General features: G+C 43.2%; 1 protein-coding gene across 2 annotated transcripts in view; it reads right to left on the reverse strand.

Moving 5' to 3' along the window:
* Window positions 1-15,968, reverse strand: part of Cdc42se2 (CDC42 small effector 2) — a 71,376-nt gene that overhangs the window by 16,952 nt on the left and 38,456 nt on the right. For both annotated transcript variants that reach the window (XM_050157722.1, XM_050157721.1), the window contains one exon: window positions 8,242-8,554. In XM_050157722.1, coding sequence (XP_050013679.1) covers window positions 8,242-8,295 — 54 coding nt within the window. In that variant the 5' untranslated portion in view covers window positions 8,296-8,554. The remainder of the gene's footprint in view (window positions 1-8,241; window positions 8,555-15,968) is intronic.

Consider the following 15,968-nt stretch of genomic DNA (forward strand, 5'->3'; position numbering starts at 1 on the left):
GGGGGGGGGGGGGGGGGGGGGGGGGGGGGGGGGGAGAAGGAAAGGAGAAAGGGCGGGAAGGCCCAGCAGTGGTGGTGCATGCCCTTGATCCCAGCACTCAGGGAGGCAGAGACAGGCAGATCCTGATCTACATAGTTACTTCCATGACAGCCAGGACCACACAGAGAAAGCCTGTCTCAAAAAATAAAATAAAATAAAATAAAATAAAAAGAAGGGAGGGTGAAAAGGAACCTCATTAGCAATCAAAGAAAACAGTAAAAACAGAATTTCGTTTTACCCATTAGACTGTTAAACATCATTAATGAAGTTCCTGCAACAGCCAAACTAGCCAGCGTGCTACAGGAGCTATTTGTCCCTATCCTGTGAGACTGACTGTGCGCAACCCCACAGCTCAGATTTCAGTACACTAAAGGGCAAGAGCATACAGACAGGATGAGAGCCCAACCAACGGACAGGTCTAAGGCACCCTGTCCACCAACAAAACAACCATTCCATGCTGGCTATACCTAGCACTGTTTAGCATGGCTGCAATGATGACTCTGACATAAAATGTATTCTACAGATTAACAAAATCAAAGAGGATTTGATTCTGTCTTTTAAATACTAATGCACTGATTAGTTTTTTAGCTATAACCTTGAGGTACCTATAATTTATAACTGCAAGGTAGCTGTAAGGATACGGAAAGAAGGGAGGGGGTGGGGGGAGGGAGAGAGGCAGGCGGGAGGGCAGAGAGATCCCAATGTGAACTGGGTGAGATCAACTTAAGCACTAAAAGGTGAGACAGTAGCTGGTGCCTGTCTACAAGACACCTTCAGGAAGCTAAAGCAAGAGGGCAGTGCAACTTCCAGGCGAGCCACAACAGAGGGTTCTCTCTTAAATCAATTAAAGGCTTTCTACTGCCTCTGACTCTCTCTGCAGCTAGCTCTCCAACAGCTCATAGTGGTTAAGAGTACAAATAACAGGGCTGGATCATGAAAACCCATCTATGCTGTTTTGTCAAGTGGCTTCCTAATTTCTCAAGGGCCTGCAAATGAAGACAATGTCACTTTCTCTATACTTCAACTCTAACACCTGCAGTAAGAAATGCATCCTATAGGAAACACTTGCATTGGTCAACTCTGCTGCTGTCTTAAAATGAGGAAAGGTCAACTCTGGTTCAGCCGTGGTGGCTTCTGCACACGGTTGACTGTCCTATCACCTAAGAACACATCAGCGGCACACTAAGCACAGAAGCTGCCCTCTCAAGAAGAAAGAGACCTTCTGAAGGCATCCTGCAGATGACTCAAGACTCCAGTGAGCTCTGACCTGAGGGTTCCAGCATCGCCCAGAACTGAGAAAACAAGCCTTTAACTGCAGATCCAAACTTGTTGATGCACGGGGCACTGCAGCCCCTCAGGAAACAGGCAGTTTCAATCTACCATAAATAAGTCTTTGGAATTTCTGGGTTCAGTCACACTAATACATTTAGTCCTCTTCAATGTCCTTCCAAAACACAGGGCCATCCCCCCATCTTAATTGATAAAGGTAACTTTTTAAAGCAAATCCAATTATAATTATGATTCTATGTGAGATTAAATGAATCATGAACCGGCACTTCTGCTTTCAGAAGGAGAGCTGTGAAGCCAGAGCGCCTCCACAGCCACTCTGGCTCCCTGGAACGGCAAACACCCCAACTGCTTCCCTCCAGCTGCACTGAAGAACAGAATATTGCAGTCCAGCAGTCCACCCCATGCCCATTCCTTGAAGATCCACAACTCTCAGTCATCTGCAGCCTCCTCCCACTTTGCGTCATGGCTTACAACTACATTAGAGCAAAACAATGGCAGAAGAAAGCCAATACACTGCACACTCATCTGACAGCGGAGGAAATGCCGCTCTGTGGAAGCAGGGCTGGTCACCCTAACAGCTCAGAAAGGCGAACGCTCTCCAGCTAGTACCTTGCTCTAAGATGCAACAGTGTTTTTACTTTGCAAACAACCAAATCCAGTTTTTATAATCTGGAAAAGCTGACGTCTCTGGCCTCGGCCCCACAGTGTTTTCAGATCCCAGCATACTGTCTCCGTGGGCATCCGCTCCCTCTACACTGCCTTTGCTTACTCCAGGCTCTTCTAACTAAACTCCGTCTCATGGGTGTGGGTGCAGCTTACTCCCCTATATTCTTGCTTCTCACCTTCTTAGAGGCCTTCTCTGGACTTATTTAAATACACACCCCTGTTTCTCCTACATCTCTTTCTTCTTTCCCCGCTTTCCTTTCCCACAAAGCAGTTATCACCATGACATAACTACTTATCTACAGAGTAAGCATCTCTCCCACCAAAGTGAGTCCATGGCAGCAGCAATGTCTGCTCACTGCTGGTCCATCAGTACTTGGCTTGTTCAGAAACTCCAGTGCTGTTAAGGCACTGACACATCGAAACTGAACAAACTACACCATTTGCCACATGAGGAGATATGATAGGAAAGGCAAGCAGTTTAAACAAATGAGCATTCCCTAAGAGCCCATGCCACACCTGAGAAGTCACGAGCAGTCTACTGCACAATAACCAAAGAACTCACTTCCCGTGAAAGCTGCTGACGACACTTTTTAAACTGAGTTACAAGATGTAAACGCTCAATTAAAAATCTACAGCCTTAGTGCTCCCTAACAGCAGCCGCACATCTGTGGCCCAGCTGGAAACACTGGGATGCTGTCATGCTACACAGTGCACTGTGCTAGCATGGAGGAGCAGAAACTGCCTCCTAGTTTCCTTCCTGTGCAAGGCTCTTCACTCTGCACTCATGGAATGTGCAAAAGCTGGGCTAAGGAGTGGGAGAGCTGGCATGTGGCACTTTACCCTAGCAAATACTTGAGAAAATGCTACGAGGGACCCAGTAACTTTCAGAGAAGGCTACAGTAACAGCAAACATACAGTTCTGTGAAATTGAAAAGGATGCCAGATTATAACTGCTCTTTAAGTGTGTGCTTGAAGCCAACAGCAAGTATTCTTCAACTATGGTGACCACATAGCTTGTTGTATATGTTTTCTCTGAAAGTAAGGAAGGCTAAGGGTTTCTGTGAAGTAGTTCACATAATATATATTATGTAACTGGCATGCCAAATGTTACACAAGTCTTTTTGGAAAGAAAATGATCCATTTCCATTGTCCGTCTCTTGTAACTCCAAAGCCTGGGCTCAAACAGCATGCTCAATTTATTATGTGCACTCTTAAAACATGGCAACACGGGGTTGAGGAGATAGCTCATTGGGTAAAGTGTTTGCCATGTAAGAGTGGGGACTGGAGTTTGGATGTCCGGCATCCCTATAAGAGTCAGGGGCATGGCAGCCCACCTGTACTTCTAGCCTCCCAAGGCAGAGAAAAGACACCTCTCCAGAACAAGCTAGTCTGGGTATGACAGACAGATCCTGCCTCCATGACTACGGTGGAAGAACAGCTGAGGATAATTCTTGACATCAACCTTGGGCCTGCACATGCACATATGTACAGTTCTAGCTGGCCTAGAACTACATAGACCAGGCTGGCCTCAAAGTCATAGATCTGCCTGGCTTTGTGCTGGGATTAAAGGTATGTGTCACCATGTACAGCCTAACAATAATCTCTTTAGGGACCCTTGCCTTCATTAAGACCCACAGTGTTGATATGTGCATATATACACGTATGTGCCCTATACATGCACAAAATAAGGACACATATACACACACAAAATGGAAAAGGAACAAAATGTATGGCAATGTGACTTTGCTTCTGGGCTGACTTGTAAGGAGTTTGGGCATTGCCACTAAAACCACACAAGAAAAGTCTGGTCAAACTGAAATCTACAACTCTCCTTATCCACTGACAATAGGCGACTCAGAGAAAACTATCTCAGTCATCAGAGTTACAAATGCCAGAACAAAACCTGCACAGCATCCAGCAGCCCTGAGACAGAAAAAGCATGTCATGGGAGAAGCCCGAGTTAAACCTCCATTCCCTAGATCCCACTCAAGTCAAGCAAAGGCAGTCAGCTATCAACCTATCAATACTGTGGTCTTAATGAAGGCAAAGAGTCCCTAAAGAGGTTACTGCTAGGCTGGGCATGGTGACACATACCTTTAACCTTGGGAGGCAAAGGCAGGCAGATCTGCGACTTTGAGGCCAGCCTGGTCTATGTAGCAAGTTCCAGGCCAGCCAGAACTACATAATGAGACCATGTGGTGTGAGGGTGGGGTGGAGGGAGGAAGATGGATTAGTGTTCCTCTCAACCTTGGCCAAAGCTTTCCTCTGCAGTGGCAGCCGTTAATGCTTAGACTTATAACTGGTCCAAGTGTTGAGAACCTGTGACCACTGAGTGTTCAGCCTTAAATGGGACATCTTTATCAAGCCCTGCCATACCCACTGACAAGGCTCAGGGAACATCCTGGAAGGAAAGAAGCTGGGCAGTGATGGTGCATGCCTTTAATCCCAGCACTCAGGAGGCAGAGGCAAGTGGATCTCTCTGTGAGTTCAAGACAGGTCCAGGACAGTCAGGGACATGCAAAAAGAAACCTGTCTCAGGGGAAAAAAATTAAAAGGAAAGAAAGAAAAAAGAAGGAGCAGAAAGAATGTAAGAGCTGGAGGGTGAGGCGAGCGCCGAGGAGCGCTGTCTCTGTAGATGACAAGGCCACTGCACTGTCAGTTCACTGCTGCCCACCGTCGCCTACCTAAGATAAAGCCGACAGGACCAGTCACCATTCCAGGAGGCAACCCCAAAAAAGACATGAAGGGGTAAAAGAGGTGAGAGGAGAGGGTTTGGGACAGATCATTGTCTACATGTGTTAAACGGTAAAGAATAAATAGAAGACATTCTCTTTTAAAAAAGGATTTCAGAAAGAGAAAATAATTAAATATCCGAAAATAAAGAAGTCAGTCTGCATGCAGGAGCTGATTGTTGGTGGGTGAAGGTATCTGTCACCAAGTGTAATGACTTGAGTTTGATCCCTGGTACTCACATGGTGGGAGGGAAGAACTGACTTCCACAAATTGTCCTCTGACGTCCACTTGAGCAGAGGCATGCCACCCCCCTTTACCACACACAAAATAAATAAAAATGTAATTAACAGTTTTGAAAAGGAAGGTAGTATTCAGAGTATTTAGTACATAAAAAATGTTTCAACTAAACTGATATGGGAATACCCTCTGTGTGTTGCTTTTCTTGGTTAATGAATAAAGAAACTGGCTTGGCCTGTTGATAGGGCAGAGCTTAGGTAGGTGGGGAGACAGAACTGAATGCTGGGAGAAGGAAAGAGTCAGGGAGACGCCATGGGTCTGCAGGAGACAGACGCTGGGAATTGTACCTGGTAAGCCACTGCCACGTGGCAATATATAGACTAATAGAAATGGGTTAAATTAATATAAGGGTTATCCATTAAGAAGCTAGAGCTAATGGGCCAAGCAGTGTTTTAATTCATACAGTTTCTGTGTGGTTATTTCAGAACTAAGCTAGCTGGGCGGCCGGGATGAACAAGCAGCCTGGCTCGCCTCCAACACTAAATTATTGTTAAACTAATTTCAGTGTTTCCAACTATATATTACAAAGATAACATACAACTGTTAGTCTTAGGAAAATTATATATTTCCTGTTATATTAGGAAAATATAATAGGAAAACAGAATTTATAACAGGATTAAAGTTCATACAATATCTAGAGCAAACTGAATGGGAAATATACAAACTTAGGTAATGAAATCCACTACTCAACACAATTACTTTACTCAAAACTCTAAAGATGTCAATTCTCACACAACAGGAACCTTAAACTCAGGGTAATATTAAAATGCCTACAGGACTGAGAATCTACACCATACAATACCTTATATAAAAATATAAACAGGGCTGGGATATAGTTTAGCGGTAGAATACTTTTCCTTGTACTATGGGCAAGGCTCTGAGTGCGGTTTAAGGGATATATCTAGATGATAGATAGAAAGATAGATAGGTAGGTAGGTAGGTAGGTAGATAGATAGATAGATAGATAGATAGACAGACAGATAGACAGATAGACAGACAGACAGATAGATAGACAGAAGATAGCATATAAGGAAATGTAACCACAATCCACTTTAAAAACAAACATCGCTGACAAAGAAAAGCTATGAAAAGACTTTGCCTCTGTGAGGTAAGAAAGCATGAAGGAAGAGCAGCAACTACTGAAGGAGGCACCTGCCTGGGCTCAATCTCAGCCCCACCAGTAAAGAAAACAAAATTAACAAAAAAGTAGCAGAGGCAACTGTGTCAAAAGAACGTAACACTGCATTTCTCAAAACTAGACTCAGGTATTTAACAGATAACAGGTGACATCAAATCGCTAATAAAAAGAATGACTGTTCAATGAAGTGTCTTTAGCTAGCTGATTAGCATGGACAGGTACACCCAACTTGATGCACATCAGTAAATTCACCTTTCACCCATAAAAAAGCTAAGTGTGAAAGTGGAAGACAGCGCATAACTTGTTTACAGAGCACGGAAGTGAGGACCTCCTCCCACAAATCCTGCTATAACAAAAGTAAGTTAAAAACCAACACACAGGTAACACCTGAATCTGAAAAACATGTCTGAAACAGCAAAAGTTCAAAGACTGATAACTTGATGAGAAAATATATTTTAAAATGTAATCCTCATCATCCTGTATAGTTACCAAGTTGAATAAAATATAGATTCATTTATTCAATCAACCAGCTAGCAAGTATACACACATTCCCCAAGGACACAAAGGAACATAGTCCAGCCTCTACAGAATTCAGAATGGGCACTAAAAGCCATGGTTTAGCACCCTATAACTCAGCCTCCCAAGGATTACAGAATCTGGGCCAGCCTAGTCAGCAAAACTCAATCTTAAAACCAAAACCCTGCACCACTGAGCTGTATCCCCAGCCTTTCAGAGATGAATTGATGTGGGCCTCTGCATAAAGGTTAAGAGGCACTAAAAAAAGGGCTTCTGTCTTGGGGTTTCTATTGCTGTAATAAAACAACATGACCACAGCAATTGGGGAGAAAAGGGTTATTATCTGCTTACACTTCCACACCACAGTCCACCATCAAAGGAATGCATGGCTAAGAACTTAAGCAGCCAGAAGCAGATACAGAAGTCATGGAGGGGTGCTACTTACTGCCTGCTTTCTGATAGTCCCCAGGACCACCAGCCTAGGGGTGGCATGAACAACCACAGTGGGCTGGGCCTCCCTAAAATTAAGCCACTACCACACAGGCTTGCCTACAGTCTGATCTTATGGAGGCAATCTCTCAGTTGCGGTTTCCTCCCCTCAACTGCATCCAGCTTGTATCAGGTTGACACAAGCCAGGCAGCACAGACTGTGTGAAGAAGTCACCCAGTGCCACCTACCACCTGTGTGACTGTGAGCAAAACAACTGGCCCTCCCACAACTGGAAACAAGAGCTGGGAGGAAATCAGCAGATGAGTGGAGCTTGCAGGGGCCTGGCTGCCACACCTCCCCAGCACCAGTCTAATATCTGATGTGGTCCTTAACACAGGCCTCCTCTTCCTCCCTGTCCCTCCATCTGTCAGGGCTGTGAAAAGCTTCTCAGGGATGCATAATGGGGCATACAACAGCTCCCTGCCCTACAGGGTGGGGTGGGCGGGCAGCAGCCCCATGCAGCTCTAACTGCTCTGAAACTCAAGGATCCACCTGCCTCTGCCTCCAAAATGCTGGAATTAAAGGTGTGCGATACACCAAGCTCCTAGCACAGTTCTTTTTTTTTTTTAATTAAAATATTTATTATGTATACAATATTCTGTCTGTATGTATCTCTGCAGGCCAGAAGAGGGCACCAGACCTCATTCCAGATGGTTGTGAGCCACCATGTGGTTGCCGGGAATTGAACTCAGGACCTTTGGAAGAGCAGGCAATGCTCTTAACCACTGAGCCATCTCTCCAGCCCCCCCAGCACAGTTCTTGATAATATTTTCTCAAAATATACTATCCTTTGTTTTGCCTTTTTTTAGGCAAAATCTTGTTATAAAGCATTAACTAGTCCTAAAGTTGCTTTGTAGATCAGGCTAGCCTCAAATTCATAGCATTCCTCCAGCTTCAGCCTAGCAGAGTGCTGGATTATAGGTGTATGTCACCAAGCACAAGGGCCTGTTTTTGTTTGTCCATTTGTTTTAGCAGATGCTCAGAGTTCCAGCTCTGAACTATTCCCTGTGACAGTCCTAGAAACACAACTGCTCAGTTTGACAGCCAACGTCCAATCCACACAGATACTTACAGGCTGAGGCTGCTCTGCGATGCAGCAGTTGAAGCACAACCAGAATTCGCTCATGCTTTCAGTCCAGGGACTGAGCACGCACCACCAAAGGCTCCAAGTCTCCAGGCAAGAAGCTCCACAACGTTCGCCCTTCGAGTGAGGAATGGCCGTCAAAATACTTTATTTCACTGTGTCTCTGTCCTTGGAGTCAGGGTCTCAAGTTGATTAAAAGGAAAGTCTGATTGTTTCTTTTCTCTGCTTCCGGTTCTGCAGAGACTTGGTTCCAGGTCAGTGGGAGGAAAAGAGCCACTTTGATCCAGAGCCTGCGGTGGGTCTAGGGAGAGAAAAGCCAATGAGTCACTGCTCTATCCTAGGCATCATTTATCTTTATCTTTTAAAATCTGTAATACAATAAGAGTAAATATTACCCAAAAAGCAAATACTGAAAGTCAACAATTTCACAAACTCAATGACTTAACCAATTATTTTGAGTTATCACTTGACTATGAAGGGTCAATGTTGTAATAGTGAAAACAGAAAAATCCTTGTTTTCATGGAATAGTCTATAACTATGAATTAGTTTAATAGGCATTTTATTTAAAAATTACCAGTTAAAACATAAGTTGCCATTCTTTTTAGCTGCCACTCTTAAAAACTCTTAAATTCCACAAAGAAATGTTGATCATCATATTCATGTTTTAACCGAGTCCTTTGTTCTCAGACAACCCACAGTAACTATGATCATTAGCTCTAAGAAAAGCAGGTATAGCACACCAGAAACCTCAAAGTGACCATTCATCCACAGAATAGAACCCTGCACAAAGGTCAAATGCATTTTGTTAGCTTTCCTTCCACGGATTCAGCCTTTAGGACCCCTCCTCCACCCAAATAGCTAGCACTGAGTAGAGACACTGAACAGCTCTCTCCACTGCAAGCCAGCGTGAGACCAAGAAACCCCTGTCGGGCAGCTTCCTAGCTGCAGCTGAACAGAGTGGACTTTCTGTGGATTTCCAAATGCTGAACCGCTGATTTGCTGACAGTCAGGAGAAGCAAAGAAGGGGGAACCAGGGAGGTTCCAGTCATTTTTTTAAATTGTTTTTATTGAGCTAAACATTTTTCTCTGCTCCCCTCCCTTCCTCCCCTCTCCTCTTCTACCCTCTTCTGTGACCCCCACACTCCCAATTTACTCAGGAGATCTTGTCTTTTTCTCCTTCCTATGTAGATTAGAACCATGTATGTCTCTCTTAGGGTCCTCTTTGTTGTCGAGGTTCTCTGGGGTTATGAGACTATAGGCTGGTTTTTCTCTGCTTTATGTCTAAAAGCCACTTATGAGTGAGTATATATGATATTTGTCTTTCTGGGTCTGGGTTACATCTGGATTTTTTTCTAGATCCACTCATTTGGCTGCAAATTTCAAGATGTCAATTTTTTTTTTTACCACTGTGTAGTACTCCACTGTGTAAATGTATCACATTTTTCTTATCCATTCTTCGGTCGAGGGACATTTAGATTGTTTCCAGATTCTGACTATTACAAATAATGCTGCTATGAACACAGTTGAGCACATGTCCTTGTGGTATGACTGAGCATCCTTTGGGTATATATCCAACAGTGGTATTGCTGGGTCTTGAGGTAGGTTCGAGTCATTCTTAGGACCAGTGTTACCTGTACACAAGTTTGCTTTGGTGAGGCCTGAAGTTATATTAAATGGGCTCATGCTCTTGGCAACCTACTGTGCATATTAATTAAAGATGTCCAATACTGAACATCAAGTTGGAAGTCAAGGAAGTCTCAGCAATCAGCCAACAAAGACAGACAGCAGCATGGATCAGAGCAACTGTAATGATGTAACAGGTACAGAAGTTTACTAAGGACATCTGGCTATTATCAGAACAAGAGAAAGGAGAAGTTATTACATGTGGCATCACAGGGCCACCTTCGAGTGGAACTGGCACTGATAAAGGATGATCAGAAGAGGGGGCAACCAGTGGAGCCAACAAGTGAAGGCAGTGTTTGCAAGAAAAATACAAAGCTTAAAAAGACAACGTGGTAGAGAGTGAAGGAAAAAGCCACCCTTGAAATGAAAAGATCAAAGGCCAAAGATGACTTCATTTGGTTATACAAAAAGATGTAAACATTGCTTCTCTAAGTGGTAAAATATAAATTGAGTGTTTAAACCTCTTAAAGAAGACTCATAAGCTAGGTGGTGGTGGCACAAGCCTTTAATCCCAGTACTCCAGTACTCGGGAGGAAGAGGCAGGAGGAACTCTGAGTTCGAGGCCAGCCTAGCCCCAAAGCTACACAGAGAAACCCTGTCTTGGAAAAAGAAGAAGAAGAAGAAGAAGAAGGAGGAGGAGGAGGGGGGGGGGAGGAGGAGGAGGAGGAGGAGGAGGAGGAGGAGGAGGCCTCAAACCGATAAACACTGCATCTGAGAATCATTGTTCTCATCATCTTACAGAACCCTGAAGACTGGCCAGACTAAAGCTTGGCTCTTCTAACATTATATTATGTAAATATAACACAAAATTCTCCTTTATTCTCACCAATGTGACTACTTTAAAAAGTATTGTTTTATATATCATAAGTTAAGTATCCTTTACCCTAACCACACACATTTTTTTTTTAATTCCTCCCTTTGATTTCTTCAAAGCAGGAAGACTAACCCTGCTGAGACAGGCACTGATCCACTTTCATGGTGACTGTACTCAAGTCACAGACCTGATGAGCTGCAGCACATACAATCCTGGACCTCAGTTTGCAGTCCAGAGGGCAAGGCTAGCATGCCTCAGGAAGAACAATTCATGCAGTAAACAAACATCCAAGGAAGACTGAAGGAAGAGAAATTCACAGTCCTGCTATAATTAAAATACAGACTTGAAACAAACACTCTTTATTTCGCCCAAGTTTAGAGATAAGAAGTAGAGAGGTTTGGTCTTGGAACTGAGAAATATTCTGAGATTTAACTAGATCTAAGGAAACTTTTACTCATTTCTTCTGCCCAATCTTGTTATAAGAAATATACGAGGAAATGAAAAATTAAAAACTGGATAAACAAAAAGGCTGTACATAAGGCTGACAAGATAGTGGGAAAGCACTGGCTTCCAAACTGGAGGACCTGACTTGGATCAAAACATAGAAGAGAGACTTTATTCCTGAAAATGATTCTCTGACCACCACACATGAGAACTCAAGTGTCAAAGTGTGTGCTCTCTCTCTAAATGTAAAAAAAAAAAAAAAAAAAAAAAAAAAAAAAGTGTGTGTGTGTCTCCAAAATACATCTATATCCTTAGACACTGATTATTTCTTTATGGTAACAACTTTGAGAATTCTCTCCTAGCTTTCTGGAAAGGACAGCGTCACTGGAGTCACCTTACTACTGCATGAGAACACCCTAACTGTAACTTAGTGCCCAAAGATGACTAAGCAACCTTACTACTGTAGGAGAACACAGCAAAACCACCACCCTAACTGTAACTTAGTGCCCAATGATTAAGCATAACTCCAAACAGGTTTAACGGCCCTTGGATCTAAGCCTCAGCCAGTGAGAAATCATAGAGAAACGGAATCTCCAGTAGCCAGTGCATGAAGACAGCTTGCCTTTGTGGAGACACCCCCACTGCTCACCATGCTGCAGCCATTACAGCATTTCCACCTCTGTATTTGGCTTGGCTAACGTATGTCACATTTCCTGATTCAAATATAAACAGCTAGACCCTACCTGCAAATATTAATTTCACATTTCAAGCAGTAGTGTTTTACATTTATTCGCTCGTCTCCACTGGCTACTCTGTTTAAGTTACCATGTGATTTATTACTGTACCATCTTTGATAACTGCTCTAACAACCCACATTTCCCCAGTTCAAAGTTTCTTCACATCTCCAGTAACGCTATTTCTTTTCATTCCCATACACTACTTTAAGAATTCACAGTGCTCGAAGGAAATGGTATCACACGCCTTTAATCCCTGCAATCAGGAGGCTGAGGCAGGTGCATTTCTGTGAGTTCCAAGCCATGGGGATGAGGGAGAAGGGGAAAAGGGAGAGGAAGAAGGGAAAAACTCACAATGCTTTTGCTCAAGAACAAATGATTAAAACACATTAATTTGCGTATTAATAAACTGCATATTTGGACAACACAATAAACCTGCTGGAATGTATTTTCAAACCAAGAGTGTTTACAACCCCACAGGTTTTTATTTGTTAAGTAAACAATGGACCTTAAGATATTTCCTAACTATGGCTGCTTTGGGAAATATCTATCTTCTTGCTTTCCTCATCAAACTGCATTTTTAGATTTCATGTATATAATTTGAATCTGTTGCAAAAATATTCCACACTGCTACTATACTGATAGTTACTTTCACTTAAGCTGAAAGTTGCTTAAAATATATTCATTTTCAAAATCTTATACTTTTAAAGCCTAGTATTGTCATACTGAAGGCAAGAGGATCAGTAGTTCAAGGTCACCTTCAGTTATCAAGCAAGTTTGAGGCCAGCCTGGACAACAGGAGACCTCTCAACAAAATGCAAACCAAAACAAACCCCTTACACTTGAAAAAGCAAGCTATACCCAGGGAGCAGAATTCTAAGAGCTACACAGCTCAGCACATTCTGCACACGAGTCAACACCAGACTGGTCTGCAGCAGAAGAGGCGTCTCCTAAGACTCCATCTTAGAGAAGGAAGAACTGCACAGTTCAGGAACAGGGCACACTTTCAAAGTTCAGAATTTAGAAAATGTGGCATGCGCTGTGTTTTAAAGCCAAGTTTAGATACTGCTAGTACAGAGTAGCATTCCTCTAACTAGCCAAAGACTTTCAGAAGTGTAAGTATTCCAGTAATTTTAGAAACGCTAGTATGGAGAAGTAACAGGCCCTAGAACCCATCGGTTTTCTGTTCTAAAACAGAATAATGTGTTTCAGTTTCCAGATCTAAAGTGAGGGCTAAAATCAGATGCTGTATATGTAGGTGTTGCATACTACATGCTCTTAGTTACCAAAATTTAAAACACCAAATACAAGAATAAAGCAACAATAACAGCTTTTTTTTTTTTTTTTGATGGGATGGCACTAAGTTGCACAGATTAGTTCTGACTTCCTAGCCTCAAGTACTGTCAGGTCTCAGCTTTCTAGATTGCTTAGCTACTATCACACACTACCACACCTTAATGTAAATTCAGACACAGTCTGAAAGCCTATCAAGAAGAAAAGCAATTTTTAAAAAAGATTTATTTCAGTTTTATGTGTTGGGGCATGTGCACATGCGTGCAAATATCTGTGGAGGCCAGAAGAGGGTGTCAGACACCCTCAATCTGGTGTTACAGGGTGGGGGGTACAAGTTTATGCACCACCCAATGTTGCTATTGGGACCAGAACTCAGGTCCTCTGCAAGAACTATATGTATCCTTAACCACTGAGTCATCTGTCTAGCCCCAAGGGGGGGTGGTGGTGATGAAACCGGCATATTCATACAAAAGAACAATGAATCGCAGCTTTATAGATTCTTAGAAAGCATTATATAAAACAGCACTCAGAGAACCATTGCCACAAATTTCAAAAACAGTTTAAACAACTTTTGTCTAGAGAAACAAAAATAGGTCAAAGTAAAATTCTTAACAGCCAGCCAGGAGGGCACTCAAGGGCAGGATTCCAAACAGGAAAAGTCGCATAAAAACTCCTGGAACGCTGACAATGTTCTACCCTCCCTCCTCCAGTTGGGCTGGAATGAAAGCCAGGCAGGCACTCCACCATCAGTACAACCCCAGCCCTGCTCTAGCAGGTGCTAGTTACAAAAGTAACTGTTAAACACAAGTGTCTGTATATTTAAAGGTTTATCTTTTAATTTAAAAAATGTGTTATGTGTATTGGTATTTGCTGCATGTGTGTATACACCATGTGCATGCCTGATGCCCACAGAATCCAGAAAAGGAAATCAAATCCCTGGGAACTAGAGAGGCAAATGGTCATAAGCTGCCACGCGAGTGCTGGGAACTAAACCTGGGTCCTCTAGAAAGGCAGTAAATACTCCGAACCCCCAATCCATCTCTCCAGTCCCACTTGCTCTGCTCTTCCTGTGTGTAAGATGTGCCTGGCGCCCATGGAGGCCAGAAGAAAACACCAGAATCCTTGGAGCTGAAGTTACTAGTTGTCAGCTACTAGACATGGGTGCTGGACCAAACTCAACTCTCTTTAAGAACACCAAGCATTCTTAACCACCAAACCACCTTCCTAGTCCTACATATTTTTAATGACCAAAAGTGTAAATAAGATATAAGTAACAACAGTAAATGCTAACAATTAGCAGTTGGTCATAACGAACTGATAACCATCAGGAATGAAAATGCAGATAATCAAGTGAAAATAAACACCTTTACTAGTGACACTGAAGGGCTGGGTAAAATTATGGGAGAAGGGTGTCAATTCTACCAAATGCCAAGGTTGTTTCCTACACAATTACTAAATTATTAATGACAAATATGATTTATCAATGCAGCTTATTCAAAGCAACATGAACAATTAACTGTTCCATATTAGTTTTGAAATGGTTTTGTTTTCAGGTTTATTTTTTGTTTTTATGGTTTGTTTTTTTTTTCTCATTATGTATGTGCGTGAGTGTGAGTGTGGATGCACGTTGCATGGATGTGTTTGTAGAGGTCAGAGGGGTCATTCCTCAGGTGCTACCTACCCTTTCTTTGTGTGTGTGTGACAGGGTCTCAAGCTGGCATGGAAATTTCCAAGGCTAGACTGGCTGGACAGCAAACCCCAATACTAGGGCACCACCGTGCCCACATAGATACTTAAGGTTTACTTATTTTATGTATGAGTATTTTCCTTGAATGTAAGAATGTGGACTACAGCCCTGCCTAGAGCCCACAGAGGCCAGAAAAGGGCACTGGGATCCCTGGGGCTGGAGTTACAGATGCTTGTGAGCCTCCATGTGGGTGCTGAGAACTGAACTTGGGTCCCCTAGGAGAGCAGCATATGCTCTTACCTCCTGAGCCCTCTCTCCATATTTTTAATGTGGGTTCTGGGAATCAAACTCAGGTCCTTGCTTTACCAACTAAACTATCTCCCCAGCCTCTTGCTTTCCACATTACAGGAAAGGCCAAGTTATGCCAGGTGTCTTCACTCATGTTCTATCCTTTTTTTTTTTTTTTTCCTTTGAGGTATAGTTCCTTATAGAACCTGGAGCTCACAAACTCAAATAGACTGGCTGGCCAGGGGGCCCAAAAGAGCAGGATCCTCCGCCTGGGGTTATGGGCATGCACTACTATGTTCCTTGGCTTTTAGACCCAGGCTGGGGATTAAACTTGGGTCCTCATGCTTCCACAGTAAGCACTTGGCCGCTGGAGCCATCTCCCCAGCTCCTGGTTTTCCGTCTTTGGAAGCAGGGTCTTACACGGCCCTCACTAAGTATGGCAGTAGGGAAAGCTGGTTTGGATTGTGACAGCTGGCCATGGGCACACGCCTGTAGCATAGGCCTGGACTACACGTCAAGATGTTGTCACGAACAACTGACTCAGAACTGCAGAACACTTGACCTTTGTACATCCTGTTTTGCTGTTCTAGAAATGGATTCACATTAGCGTCTACCTTCTTGGTGAGGACTCAGTGAGTAAATATAAACTGTCTAGAAACGTGCTTGGGAAGTCCACAGAGCTCTCCTAAGTAACTGGTTTTCACTGCTGTCACTATGGCACTACTGTTGCCCTAGTTATCTTTTCTTTGCCGTCACAGAGACGGGGCCTCG

This window comes from Alexandromys fortis, unplaced genomic scaffold (genome assembly GCF_014885135.2).
Source record: "Alexandromys fortis isolate MF-2015 unplaced genomic scaffold, M_Fortis_MF-2015_v1.1 scaffold_103, whole genome shotgun sequence".
Lineage (NCBI taxonomy): Eukaryota > Metazoa > Chordata > Mammalia > Rodentia > Cricetidae > Alexandromys > Alexandromys fortis.